The sequence below is a fragment of the Nerophis lumbriciformis genome, linkage group LG19 (genome assembly GCF_033978685.3).
Source record: "Nerophis lumbriciformis linkage group LG19, RoL_Nlum_v2.1, whole genome shotgun sequence".
Taxonomy (NCBI): Eukaryota; Metazoa; Chordata; class Actinopteri; order Syngnathiformes; family Syngnathidae; genus Nerophis; species Nerophis lumbriciformis.
The window spans coordinates 32,166,480-32,181,624 of record NC_084566.2 but is presented as its reverse complement, the minus strand read 5'-3'; the positions used below and the strand labels follow the sequence as shown (position 1 = coordinate 32,181,624).

Sequence of the window (15,145 nt, the reverse complement as noted above, 5' to 3'; positions counted from 1 at the left end):
TTCAAAACTCACCAAACTGGACACACACATCAGGATCTAATAAAAAAAGCAAACCCCAAAACTCAAAATTGTGCTCTAGCGCCCCCTAGGAATAAAACACAGACAAAACTGCTCCTAGGAAGAAAACACAGACAAAACTGCCTGTAACTTCCAGTAGAAAAGTCGTAGAGACATGAAACAAAAACATCTATGTAGGTCTCACTTAGACCTACATTTCATAAATTGACAACCCCCAGCAAAAATCAACAGGAAGTTTGCAATTCCCTCTTCAAAACAAAAGTTTTGTAAAAACCGGTCACCTTTCTTCAAACATTATCTCCTCTGAGCGCGTTTGTCATGTAGGCTTCAAACTAGCACAGGAGAGAGATTGAACCCTTCTGATTAAAAGTTGACGAAAGAGTTTTAATTACTGCTCCGGTTTGGATTTTATGTGCCGTCAAAGTCGGTCCCGTCCATCTCTGTTTGCAGCTTTAATTTTGTATTTAAATTGGATCTGCATAGTTAGCCATGGTAACAGCAGTCAGCCTCTTCCTGGGACAAACAACAATTTATGTGGCATCCATGACGCCTTTGCAAGAAAATATGACCCTGCGTGTTGCGTTTGCGTCGCTGCTTTATTTGCCTCCCAGGAGAGCCATGGCAAGATTTCAAAACCAGAAGTTATTTTCCCAAGCGCCTTAATGGAAATTGGATTTTAAGCAAAAGACCGTGGCAAGCATCAGGTGCTACCGTGCCTTGTTTGTTTCCCCCCCTCTACTCGCCATGGGAACAGACATGCAAAATAGCCTACTATTATTTTAAAGTGAAAACAATTTCTTCACTTTAAGCCTCTAACTATTTCCAATCCCCAGCGCAATTAGCCAATGACAACACATCGAACTGGAGTGAAGCGCCCGATTGGCCGAGCGTGTTGTACCCGTCAACATCTCGTCCCACTAATGAAACGCGTCTTACTGCCACAGCCGCGGCGTTTATTGTCCATTTGCTGGGGACAGCCACAGGAGACTCATGAATAATGGCACGTTGGTAAGGTATCTTTGTAATGTAAAGATTTCAGCGGGTATTTCTATGAGAAATAGAAATTGTCATGGGACAATTGTAGAGAAAGTCAACTTGGATCTACTTTAGAGTAGTCAGTGTACAGCAGCATTTGCCATTATCAACATACATATTATTGTCCAAATATCTGCCAACACAAGTTGCTACAAACACACTGCAAAAAGTCAGTGTTCAAAATCGAGAAAAAAATATATAAAAATTAGAGGTATTTTACTTGAACTAAGCAAAATTATCTGCCAATAGAACAAGAAAATTCGGCTTGTCAAGACTTTCCAAAACAAGTACAATTAGCTAACCTCAATGAACCCAAAAATACCTTAAAATAAGTATATTCTCACAAATAACAAGTGCACTTTTCTTGGTAGAAAAAAAAAGAGACAATTTTGCTCAATATGTTGAAAAATATTCTTAAATAAGTAAATGCTAGTGCCATTATCTTGACATAATGATATGCGCTCGGCATCATGATTTTTTTTTTCATGCTAGAAATAAAAAAGATAATTTAAAAAAAGTAGTTTTATACTTGTGAGTGTTGATGACACAGCTTTGCATCAGTTGATATTCTAGTTTCAAGCATGTTTTACTCAATATAGGTCATCAAATCTCAGCAACAAGCTGTAATATCTTACTGAGATCATTTAGGACCAAAACCCTTAAAACAAGTAAAACACTCTAACACATACTTGCCAACCCTCCCGGATTTTCCGGGAGACTCCCGAAATTCAGCGCCTCTCCCGAAAACCTCCCGGGACAAATTTTCTCCCGTAAATCTCCCGAAATACAGGCGGACCTGAGTGACGTGTCGACAGCCTGTTTTCACGTCCGCTTTCCCACAAAATAACAGCGTGCCTGCCCAATCACGTTATAACTGTTGAATGATAGAGGGCGAGTTCTTGGTTTCTTATGTGGGTTTATTGTTAGGCAGTTTCATTAACGTCCTCCCAGCGCGGCAACAACACACAAAAACAGCAGTCACGTTTTCGTCTACCGTAAAGCAGTTTGTCTGCCGTAAACAGCAATGTCGTGACACTCTTAAACAGGACAATACTGCCATCTACTGTACATGCATATGGGACAATAACATCTAAGGCTTTTAGAGAGTGCAGTGCACAACTGCGCACACAACAAGGAGACGAAGCAGAATGCATCATCAGAGAGGGTGTTCAGCATGGTTAGAAAAATAGTGACAGAGAATAGAACAAGGATGGACAATTCAACCCTTAACTCAACAATGAGTAGATGAGTGTTATGTGTGTGTATATGTGTAAATAAATGAACACTGAAATTCAAGTATTTCTCTTATTTATATATATATATATATATATATATATATATATATATATATATATATATATATATATATATATATATATATATATATAAATAAAATAAAATAAATATATATGTATATATATATATATATATATATAGTTAGAATTCACTGAAAGTCAAGTATATCTTATATACATATATATATATATATATATATATATATATGAAATACTTGACTTGGTGAATTCTAGCTGTAAATATACTCCTCCCCTCTTAACCACGCCCCCGACCATTCGTAGTAGATGCCCGAGCCATCTCAGCTGGCTCCTCTCGACGTGAAGGAGCAGCAGCTCTACCTTTAGTCTCTCCCGAATGACCGAGCTCCTCACCCTATCACCTGTGAGGGTGATCCCAGACATCCTGCCGCTTGTATTCGCGACCTCGTCCTTTTGGTCATTACCCAAAGCTCGTGACCATAGGTGAGGGTAGGAACGTAGACTGACCGGTAAATCTTCACCACAACAGACCGGTGCATTGACTGCATCACTGCAGATATATATATATATATATATATATATATATATATATATATATATATATATATATATATATATTTATATGTATATATAAAGACATGCACCTGGGGATAAGTTGATTGGCAACACTAAATTGGCCCTAGTGTGTGGATGTGAGTGTGAATGTTGTCTGTCTATCTGTGTTGGCCCTGCGATGAGGTGGCGACTTGTCCAGGGTGTACCCCGCCTTCCGCCCGATTGTAGCTGAGATAGGCTCCAGCGCCCCCCGCGACCCCAAAGGGAATAAGCGGTAGAAAATGGATGGATGGATGGATGGATGTATATATACAGTTGTGGTCAAAAGTTTACATACAGTTGTAAAGAACATAATGTCATGGCTGTCTTGAGTTTCTAATATTTTCTACAACTCTTATTTTTTTGTGATGGAGTGATTGGAGCACATACTTGTTGGTCACAAGTACAAACCCCGTTTCCATATGAGTTGGGAAATTGTGTTAGATGTAAATATAAACGGAATACAATGATTTGCAAATAATTTTCAACCCATATTCAGTTGAATATGCTACAAAGACAACATATTTGATATTCAAACTGATAAACTTTTTTTTTTTTTTGCAAATAATCATTAACTTTAGAATTTGATGCCAGCAACACGTGACAAAGAAGTTGGGAAAGGTGGCAATAAATACTGATAAAGTTGAGGAATGCTCATCAAACACTTATTTGGAACATCCCACAGGTGAACAGGCAAATTGGGAACAGGTGGGTGCCATGATTGGGTATAAAAGTAGATTCTATGAAATGCTCAGTCATTCACAAACAAGGATGGGGCGAGGGTCACCACTTTGTCAACAAATGCGTGAGCAAATTGTTGAACAGCTTAAGAAAAACCTTTCTCAACCAGCTATTGCAAGGAATTTTGGGATTTCACCATCCGCGGTCCGTAATATCATCAAAGGGTTCAGAGAATCTGGAGAAATCACTGCACGTAAACAGCTAAGCCCGTGACCTTCGATCCCTCACACTGTACTGCATCAACAAGCGACATCAGTGTGTAAAAGATATCACCACATGGGCTAAGGAACACTTCAGAAACCCACTGTCAGTAACTACAGTTGGTCGCTACATCTGTAAGTGCAAGTTAAAACTCTCCTATGCAAAGCGAAAACCGTTTATCAACAACACCCAGAAACGCCGTCGGCTTCGCTGGGCTTGAGCTCATCTAAGATGGATTCTTAATAGGACTAGTTGTTAAAGATCCCTAATTATTCAGCACAACAATTAAATGGGGTTGGAGATGTCCTCTTGGGTGGGGTGGAGTTTGGCAATAATCATGTGGTGCCACCAGTACAACACATCTTCAGTTGTGTTCCCCGACGTCATTGGGCGTTTCGGCCATTTATCACAAGACACCCTCTGCCGAGGTTGGCCCACCACAGGCTGATCAGACCTGGGTGTGTGTCGCATGGTGGCACCACGTGGTTATTTGGCAGCCCATGCTGCATCCCTGCGCTTCAGCCACAGCCAGTGACTGCTCCGTTCTGCTGCGGTGGCAAGTTCTTTAATAGCCTTGCGTTGGGCCTGTCCTCTGATTCCTACTTCTTTCAGGAGCCTTGTGGTGGAACTGGCTACAAAGCCTCTACAGCCCACCTCCACTGGCCACACCTTCACGTCCCAGCCCCTTGCCTCTGCTTCAGCTGCCAAGTTGGCATATCGCAGCCTCTTCCGTTCGAATGCTTCATCGATGGCGTCCTCCCATGGGACCGTTAGCTCAACGATGAAGACACGGCGGCAGGACATGGACCAGAGGACCAGGTCTGGGCGCAGGCTGGTTGCTGCAATTTCGGGTGGGAAGATAAGCCTCTGGCTGAGGTCTACCCGCATTTCCCAATCTCGGGCTGCGTTCAGTGGGCCTAAGTCTGGAGGTGATGGCTTGGTCCGCCGTTTCTCTCCTTCCCGGATGAAAGTTGTTTTGTGTGGGAAGGTAGACTGAGCATTTAGAGGCATGGCATTGGTGACCACTCTCTTGTTCTCAAGTTCGGCAGCTAAGCACTTCAGTACTTGGTTGTGGCGTCAGGTGTATCTCCCTTGAGTCAGACTGGTCTTGCAACCAACCAAGATGTGTTTGAGGGTTGCTGGGGCTGTACACTGGAGACAGGCTGGGTCCTCTCCATACCAGAGATGGCTCTAATGATGAAACTTAGTCTTTTAGACTCCATGCTCCATATTTCGTTCCACGTGATTGTTCTCTTCTCCACGCCCTCCCACCTTATCCAGCGGCCCTGCTGGGCTTGGGAGACTGCCTTGGCACACCTGGCTGCTTCCTCCTGGTGGCGCACTTCCTCCACCACCATGTGCCGCCGTTCGGTTGCAGTTGCCTTTTGCCACGTGGGTGTTGTTGCTTCCAAACCAAGGCCCCCTCTGCCATATTGGACATGCCCCACTATATCCCGGTGTCTGAGGGCAGTCTTTGCCACTGTGACTGCTGCAGATGGATTCCATTTCCTCCCTGCCGCTAGGGTTGGAGCAGCACCTCTGACGAATGGGTCCCGGGATTCTGTGAGAGTCATTTCCAGCCTTGATTTGGCACATTTGTACTCCTCCACCACGCTTGAGATCGGTAGGGAGAGGGCTCCGTTGCCATACAGGCCCACGCTGCTAAGACAACTCGGCAGTCCAAGCCATTTCCTCACTTGTGCATTCACCAGCCTCTCCAGCCGATTGGCATGGGATAGAGCGACCTCATAGATAGAAATTGGCCACATGAGACGGGGCAGCAGCCCAAACTGAAAGCACCACAGCTTCAGCTTCCCAGGAAGAGCAGTGTTATTGATCTGATTGAGTCCACTGATTGTATCCTGCCTGAGTTGGTCCACCTGCTTCGAGTCTTTGAGTTCTGCGCTATACCAGCGGCCAAGGCTTTTGATAGGCTTTTCTAGAACTGTTGGTATTGGCTCGTTGTTGATGTGGAACCTCTCATTGGTGAGCTGGCCCTTGATGATGGAGATACTGCGGGATTTGCTTGGTTTAACCTCCATTCGTGCCCATTTGATGTTTCCCTGGAGTTTATCCAGCAGGCGTTTGGTGCATGCATTTGTTGTTGTTATTGTCGTCATGTCGTCCATGTCCGCCCTTATTGGAGGAAGACGCAGCCCGCTCTTCAACCGCTCCCCTCCAACCACCCATCGAGATGCTCGAATAATGAGCTCCATTGCCATGGTAAATGCCAGTGGAGAAATGGTGCAGCCCGCCATTATACCTATCTCGAGGTGCTGCCAGGCAGTTGTACTGGCCTCTGCTGTGACGCAGAACTGGAGGTCCTGGAAGTAGGTTTTGACCATCCTTGTGATGCCCTCAGGGACCTGGAAGAAGTTGAACGCTGTCCATAGAATCTCATGAGGCACTGACCCGAAGGCATTGGCAAGATCTAAGAAAACCACATGCAGGTCTTTCTTGTCCTTCTTGGCCGTCTGTATCTGGTGCCAGATGACATTTGTGTGTTCCAGGCATCCTGAGAAACCGCCTATCCCTGCCTTCTGCACTGAGGTGTCAACATAGTTGTTCTTAAGCAAGAATACTGAGAGCTTCTGGGCCACAACACTGAAGAATATTTTTCCTTCCACATTCAGAAGACTGATCTGGCGGAACTGGTCGATGGTTGAGGAATTCTTCTCTTTGGGAATCAGGATCCCCCCTGCCCTTCGCCATGCCTTTGGTATAATTCCTTTTTCCCACGACACTTTCATTAGCTTCCAGAGGTACTTCAAGACGCCTGGAGTGTTCTTATAGAGCCTATATGGGACGCCGTTGGGTCCAGGGGCTGAGGCTGTTCTTGCCCGCTTTACAGTGCTCTCAACTTCTCTCCATGTGGGGGGCCTCGTTTCAAACTGGTGCTCAGGTGGTTGGATTGGTGGCATGTCATCTGGAACGCTGGCTGGCACATGCCTCTGGCTGTCGGAGTAGGTCTTCCTCAGGTGCTCCTCTAGTTCCCTTATGGGTACTTTGAGCATTCCAGTTTTCTCCTTGACAAAGAGGTCTTTGACAAACTTGTAGGGATCTCTGTAGAAGGCAGTCCTCGTTCGCTCTTTCTTTTTATGTTGCTTTCTCAGGCATTCTGCTCTTCGCAGTGTTGCAAGTCGCTGCTTGATGTCGCCCTGTAGTGCTTCAAGTCCTTTCCTTTCCACTTCTGTAGCCTTTTTCCACTGCTTTTGCAGGCCCCTTCTTTCTTTCACAAGTCTTTCAATCTCTTGTTGTCTCCTGGACTTGAGAGGGGCTGATGGTTCCGTCTGTGTCGTAAGGTTCTTACTTTTCACCCCAAATCTCTCCGCTCCATAGCTGTAAATAATCTCTCCAATCTTGTCCAGCTTTTTTTCCACACACCCTTTCAGACCTTCTAAAAGATGGACAAGGTCTGTGTCGGTGGTTTCCCACTCCTTTTTCTGGCAGGATTTAGGCCACAAGATTTGAGGCTTCCGTCCATTCATCTTCCTCTCTACTGCTGTCTGAGGTTGAGTGGGCTCTGAAATCACATCCGTTGGTGGATCTGTGCCTGATTGAGCTTCGTCTGGGGTTGTGATACCCTGTGGACTGTGGTGACTATCCTGCCGCTGGGCTTCACTCGACTGATTTGCCCTACCTCTGAGGAAGTAGTGGTCAATGCGAGGCCCCTCGCTAAGCTCTCTCAGACACTTTTTCCTGCCCTGGTGGATCTTGAGACCCTTCTCTGATGTAAACTTTTTCCAGCCACAGATGCAGCTTTGTAGCTTGTGTCCTGCCAGTACTGTTACTCTATCAACTATCGTGCTGATCATTTGACTCGTTGTCGTTTCCGTTCCAGAGTCTGTTACCGTGTGGTCTACCGGTGAGTCATCTTCCGCCCCCGCTCTCGCAGACTCTAGGGGTATTTTTCCTTTTGAATTTTTCGTAGCAATTGTTGGGTGGATCCAGGTCACTGTGTAGTGACAGGGTCCTGCTAGCAAGGGTAGCTAACCCGTGCCAGCCCCGTTGGGGTCTGTTCCCACCTGTCAGCAGTCTCTTCAGGCCGTCACCAGGTCTTTCCCAGGTTGTCAGCTGCCCTTTCGCAGCGGTCACTGGTTTTGACACCAGACATCAGGATTCTTAATAGGACTAGTTGTTAAAGATCCCTAAATATTCAGCACAACAATTAAATGGGGTTGGAGATGTCCTCTTGGGTGGGGTGGAGTTTGGCAATAATCATGTGGTGCCACCAGTACAACACATCTTCAGTTGTGTTCCCCGACGTCATTGGGCGTTTCGGCCATTTATCACAAGACACCCTCTGCCGAGGTTGGCCCACCACAGGCTGATCAGACCTGGGTGTGTGTAGCATGGTGGCACCACGTGGTTATTTGGCAGCCCATGCTGCATCCCTGCGCTTCAGCCACAGCCAGTGACTGCTCCGTTCTGCTGCGGTGGCAAGTTCTTTAATAGCCTTGCGTTGGGCCTGTCCTCTGATTCCTACTTCTTTCAGGAGCCTTGTGGTGGAACTGGCTACAAAGCCTCTACAGCCCACCTCCACTGGCCACACCTTCACGTCCCAGCCCCTTGCCTCTGCTTCAGCTGCCAAGTTGGCATATCGCAGCCTCTTCCGTTCGAATGCTTCATCGATGGCGTCCTCCCATGGGACCGTTAGCTCAACGATGAAGACACGGCGGCAGGACATGGACCAGAGGACCAGGTCTGGGCGCAGGCTGGTTGCTGCAATTTCGGGTGGGAAGATAAGCCTCTGGCTGAGGTCTACCCGCATTTCCCAATCTCGGGCTGCGTTCAGTGGGCCTAAGTCTGGAGGTGATGGCTTGGTCCGCCGTTTCTCTCCTTCCCGGATGAAAGTTGTTTTGTGTGGGAAGGTAGCCTGAGCATTTAGAGGCATGCCATTGGTGACCACTCTCTTGTTCTCAAGTTCGGCAGCTAAGCACTTCAGTACTTGGTTGTGGCGCCAGGTGTATCTCCTTTGAGTCAGACTGGTCTTGCAACCAACCAAGATGTGTTTGAGGGTTGCTGGGGCTGTACACTGGAGACAGGCTGGGTCCTCTCCATACCAGAGATGTAGGTTGGTTGGAGAGGGCAGGACATCATATGTGGCTCTAATGATGAAACTTAGTCTTTTAGACTCCATGCTCCATATTTCGTTCCACGTGATTGTTCTCTTCTCCACGCCCTCCCACCTTATCCAGCGGCCCTGCTGGGCTTGGGAGACTGCCTTGGCACACCTGGCTGCTTCCTCCTGGTGGCGCACTTCCTCCACCACCATGTGCCGCCGTTCGGTTGCAGTTGCCTTTTGCCACGTGGGTGTTGTTGCTTCCAAACCAAGGCCCCCTCTGCCATATTGGACATGCCCCACTATATCCCGGTGTCTGAGGGCAGTCTTTGCCACTGTGACTGCTGCAGATGGATTCCATTTCCTCCCTGCCGCTAGGGTTGGAGCAGCACCTCTGACGAATGGGTCCCGGGATTCTGTGAGAGTCATTTCCAGCCTTGATTTGGCACATTTGTACTCCTCCACCACGCTTGAGATCGGTAGGGAGAGGGCTCCGTTGCCATACAGGCCCACGCTGCTAAGACATCTCGGCAGTCCAAGCCATTTCCTCACTTGTGCATTCACCAGCCTCTCCAGCCGATTGGCATGGGATAGAGCGACCTCATAGATAGAAATTGGCCACATGAGACGGGGCAGCAGCCCAAACTGAAAGCACCACAGCTTCAGCTTCCCAGGAAGAGCAGTGTTATTGATCTGATTGAGTCCACTGATTGTATCCTGCCTGAGTTGGTCCACCTGCTTCGAGTCTTTGAGTTCTGCGCTATACCAGCGGCCAAGGCTTTTGATAGGCTTTTCTAGAACTGTTGGTATTGGCTCGTTGTTGATGTGGAACCTCTCATTGGTGAGCTGGCCCTTGATGATGGAGATACTGCGGGATTTGCTTGGTTTAACCTCCATTCGTGCCCATTTGATGTTTCCCTGGAGTTTATCCAGCAGGCGTTTGGTGCATGCATTTGTTGTTGTTATTGTCGTCATGTCGTCCATGTCCGCCCTTATTGGAGGAAGACGCAGCCCGCTCTTCAACCGCTCCCCTCCAACCACCCATCGAGATGCTCGAATAATGAGCTCCATTGCCATGGTAAATGCCAGTGGAGAAATGGTGCAGCCCGCCATTATACCTATCTCGAGGTGCTGCCAGGCAGTTGTACTGGCCTGTGCTGTGACGCAGAACTGGAGGTCCTGGAAGTAGGCTTTGACCATCCTTGTGATGCCCTCAGGGACCTGGAAGAAGTTGAACGCTGTCCATAGAATCTCATGAGGCACTGACCCGAAGGCATTGGCAAGATCTAAGAAAACCACATGCAGGTCTTTCTTGTCCTTCTTGGCCGTCTGTATCTGGTGCCAGTGATACAAAGTGGAAAAGTGTTCTGTGGTCTGACGAGTCCACATTTCAAATTGTTTTTGGAAACTGTGGACGTCGTGTCCTCCGGACCAAACAGGAAAAGAACCATCCGGATTGTTATAGGGGCAAAGTTGAAAAGCCAGCATCTGTGATGGTATGGGGGTGTATTAGTGCCCAAGACATGGGTAGCTTACACATCTGTGAAGGTGCCATTAATGCTGAAAGGTACATACAAGTTTTGGAGCAACATATGTTGCCATCCAAGCAACGTTACCATGGACGCCCCTGCTTATTTCAGCAAGACAATGCCAAGTCAAGTGTTACATCAACGTGGCTTCATAGTAAAAGAGTGCGGGTACTAGACTGGCCTGCCTGTAGTCCAGACCTGTCTCCCATTGAAAATGTGTGGCGCATTATGAAGCCTAAAATACCACAACGGAGACCCCCGGACTGTTGAACAACTTAAGCTGTACATCAAGCAAGAATGGGAAAGAATTCCACCTGAGAAGCTTAAAAAATGTGTCCCCTCAGTTCCCAAACGTTTACTGAGTGTTGTTAAAAGGAAAGGCCATGTAACACAGTGGTGAACATGCCCTTTCCCAACTACCTTGTCACGTGTTGCAGCCATGAAATTCTAAGTTAATTATTATTTGCAAAAAAAAAATAAAGTTTATGAGTTTGAACATCAAATATCTTGTCTTTGTAGTGCATTCAATTGAATATGGGTTGAAAAGGATTTGCAAATCATTGTATTCCGTTTATATTTACATCTAACACAATTTCCCAACTTATATGGAAACAGGGTTTGTACATATAATACATATTATTGTCCAAATATCTCAATTGAGCAAAATGTAACTCTGTCTCTGCATGATTCCTTGCTTCTTGTCTGTTTAATAGATGGCATCAGTGTTTGAACCTGACAAGAAGGAACATCAATCCTCAACATATCTTCTGGAGCTTCTGTTTCTCCATTCTGTTAAGTATCTATCTAGCTGCAGACGCTAGAAACGAGTAGTGACAGTGCAATGTGAAAGCTGATGTGTTTACTTTGCAATTAAGTAAAGGCAGTCTCAAAGGAATATAACCGGTAGAGGCTGTTTTTGACAAAACATCCACATTTCGATGTCCATCCCCTAAGCCGCTGTGGCTGTCTTTATTATGTTCCGTAGTTGAATAGCCCTGGTTTATGCCATAGCAACATAAGCATGGTGGTGGTAGCGTCACAGTCTGAGGCCGTTGAGATTTATTGAGTGAAAAATAATTTTCAGTGCATATTGAAATTTATGTTTCACCCAATAAACCGCATCTACCCAGTGCTGGCAGCACTGGTGACGCCACCACCATCATAGGCTGGGCACAATTAATATGCTCCTCACTCAGTCGCTCCGATGCCAGAAATGTGTGCTTTTTGTATCGATATGAGCGACACAAGTGGTCTTTCACGGCACGGATGGTCACCGTGTCTTTCATGTCTCTCTGATCCAATCGTAGCGGCGCCCCCCTCCGCCCAGGACATTTGATGTTGTGGATCAGAGCCCGAGGCGGCAAAAGAGATTGCAGGTGGCGCCGCTATCGCTCGCCGCGTGGTACATCACATTTCTCTCTATCTGATAGCTTCAAAGAGTCCAGAAAAAAAAAAAGAGAAAAGTTCCCCCCCGCTGGCGTCTGCTGGACTGGCAGCAGCAAGCTTGAGTTTGTGACTGGAAAGGATCATCACATTTTTTTTGTTCAACGTTTGCTTGTTCTCTGCGTCCTCTTTTGTTTTGTCATCACTCTCTTGTGCAAAACACACACAGGAAGGTGTGTGACGTGTTTTTCTGTTTTTCTGTTTTCCTCCGCCCGCAGAGGAAGTCGGTGATGGCCACGGGCCTGGTGGTGGTGGTGTCGCTCTTTGTGGTGGCCGTCAACTTACAGTGGCAGCCCGTGCTGAGTGAAACGTTGGGCGGCCACTGGGCGTCGTCCAAGCAGGCTTACCAGGCCTTCAAGCCTCACCTGGGCTACGTCAGCATCCCCAAACAAGAAGTGAGTCCTATCTCTAGTTGCAGGTTTCCATCACAATAGCAATCACATTGAAACCAAAATGATCACGGTGATCATTATTATTACGGTATTGTTGAATGTGATCAAAAAGTAAACATACCGTATTTTTCCGGACCATAAGGCGCACCGGATTAAAAGGCGCACTGCCGATGGGTGTATTCGGGTCTTTTTTCATACAAAAGGTGCACATTTTCAGGACTTATGCAGATCCCAAATACACATAAGCAGGTACCAGAAGGTAAGAAAAATTGCTTTTGCATATGTACCGTATTTTTCGGAGTATAAGTCGCACCGGCCGAAAATGCATAATAAAGAAGGGGAAAAAAACATATATAAGTCGCACTGGAGTATAAGTCGCATTTTTGGGGGAAATTTATTTGATAAAACCCAACACCAAGAATAAACATTTGAAAGGCAATTTAGAATAAATAAAGAATAGTGAACAACAGGCTGAATAAGTGTACGTTATATGAGGCATAAATAACCAACTGAGAACGTGCCTGGTATGTTAACGTAACATATTAGGGATGTCCGATAATGACGTTTTGCCGATATCCGATATTCCGATATTGTCCAACTCTTTAAAGGGGAACATTATCACCAGACCTATGTAAGCGTCAATATATACCTTGATGTTGCAGAAAAAAGAATATATTTTTTTAACCGATTCCCGAACTCTAAATGGGTGAATTTTGGCAAATTAAACGCCTTTCTATTATTCGCTCTCGGAGCGATGACGTCACAACGTGGCGTCACATCGGGAAGCAATCCGCCATTTTCTCAAACACAGAGTCAAATCAGCTCTGTTATTTTCCGTTTTTTCGACTGTTTTCCGTACCTTGGAGACATCATGCCTCGTCGGTGTGTTGTCGGAGGGTGTAACAACACGAACAGGGACGGATTCAAGTTGCACCAGTGGCCCAAAGATGCGAAAGTGGCAAGAAATTGGACGTTTGTTCCGCACACTTTACCGAGGAAAGCTATGCTACGACAGAGATGGCAAGAATGTGTGGATATCCTGCGACACTCAAAGCAGATGCATTTCCAACGATAAAATCAAAGAAATCTGCCGCCAGACCCCCATTGAATCTGCCGGAGTGTGTGAGCAATTCAGGGACAAAGGCCCTCGGTAGCACGGCAAGCAATGGCGACAGTTTGTTCCCGCAGACAAGCGAGCTAAACCCCCTATCGACCCTAGCTTCCCTGGCCTGCTGACATCAACTCCAAAACTGGACAGATCAGCTTTCATAAAAAGAGCGCGGATGAGGGTATGTCTACAGAATATATTAATTGATGAAAATTGGGCTGTCTGCTCTCTCAAAGTGCATGTTGTTGCCAAATGTATTTCATATGCTGTAAACCTAGTTCATAGTTGTTAGTTTCCTTTAATGCCAAACAAACACATACCAATCGTTAGTTAGAAGGCGATTGCCGAATTCGTCCTCGCTTTCTCCCGTGTCGCTGGCTGTCGTGTCGTTTTCGTCGGTTTGGCTTGCATACGGTTCAAACCGATATGGCTCAATGGCTTCAGTTTCTTCTTCAATTTCGTTTTCGCTACCTGCCTCCACACTACAACCATCCGTTTCAATACATGCGTAATCTGTTGAATCGCTTAAGCCGCTGAAATCCGAGTCTGAATCCGAGCTAATGTCGCTATAGCTTGCTGTTCTTTCCGCCATGTTTGTTTGTGTTGGCATCACTATGTGACGTCACAGAAAAATGGACGGGTGTATATAACGATGGTTAAAATCAGGCACTTTGAAGCTTTTTTTAGGGATTCTGCGTGATGGGTAAAATTTTGAAAAAAACTTCGAAAAATAAAATAAGCCACTGGGAACTGATTTTTAATGGTTTTAACCCTTCTGAAATTGTGATAATGTTTAATGTTTAATTACCGATACCGACATATACAGTCGTGGAATTAACACATTATTGTGCCTAATTTGGACAACCAGGTATGGTGAAGATAAGGTCCTTTTTAAAAGAAATAAAAAAATAAAATAAGATAAATAAATTAAAAACATTGAATAAAAAAGAAAGTAAAACAATATAAAAACAGTTACATAGAAACTAGTAATTAATGAAAATGAGTAAAATTAACTGTTAAAGGTTAGTACTATTAGTGGACCAGCAGCACGCACGATCATGTGTGCTTACGGACTGTATCCCTTGCAGACTGTATTGATATATATTGATATATAATGTAGGAACCAGAATATTAATAACAGAAAGAAACAACCCTTTTGTGGGGGAGGGAGGTTTTTTGGGTTGGTGCACTGATTGTAAGTGTATCTTGTGTTTTTTATGTTGATTTAATTAAAAAAAACAAAAAAAAAACAACAACCGATAATTAAAAAACCGATACCGATAATTTCAGATATTACATTTTAAAGCATTTATCGGCCGATAATATCGGCAGACCGATATTATCGGACATCTCTACATATTATGGTAAGAGTCATTCAAATAACTATAACATATAGAACATGCTATACGTTTACCAAACAATCTGTCACTCCTAATCGCTAAATCCCATGAAATCTTATACGTCTAGTCTCTTACGTGAATGAGCTAAATAATATTATTTGATATTTTACGGTAATGTGTTATTAATTTCACACATAAGTCGCTCCTGAGTATAAGTTGCACCCCAGGCCAAACTATGAAAAAAACTGCGACTTATAGTCCGAAAAATACAGTACAAAGCAACTAGCTACCGGCTGCCACCTACTGATATGGAAGAGTATTACACGGTTACTCTGCCGACCTCTAGACAGCACCGACACTCAAAAACAACACGTAATTTGCAGACTATAATTACTGGTTTGCAAAAAA

General features: G+C 45.3%; 1 protein-coding gene across 1 annotated transcript in view; it reads left to right on the top strand.

The window, feature by feature from the left end:
* Positions 1-15,145, top strand: part of st6galnac3 (ST6 (alpha-N-acetyl-neuraminyl-2,3-beta-galactosyl-1,3)-N-acetylgalactosaminide alpha-2,6-sialyltransferase 3) — a 62,026-nt gene that overhangs the window by 18,074 nt on the left and 28,807 nt on the right. The window contains exon 2 of the mRNA XM_061978919.2: positions 12,116-12,292. Within this exon, the coding sequence (XP_061834903.1) occupies positions 12,116-12,292 (177 nt within the window). The remainder of the gene's footprint in view (positions 1-12,115; positions 12,293-15,145) is intronic.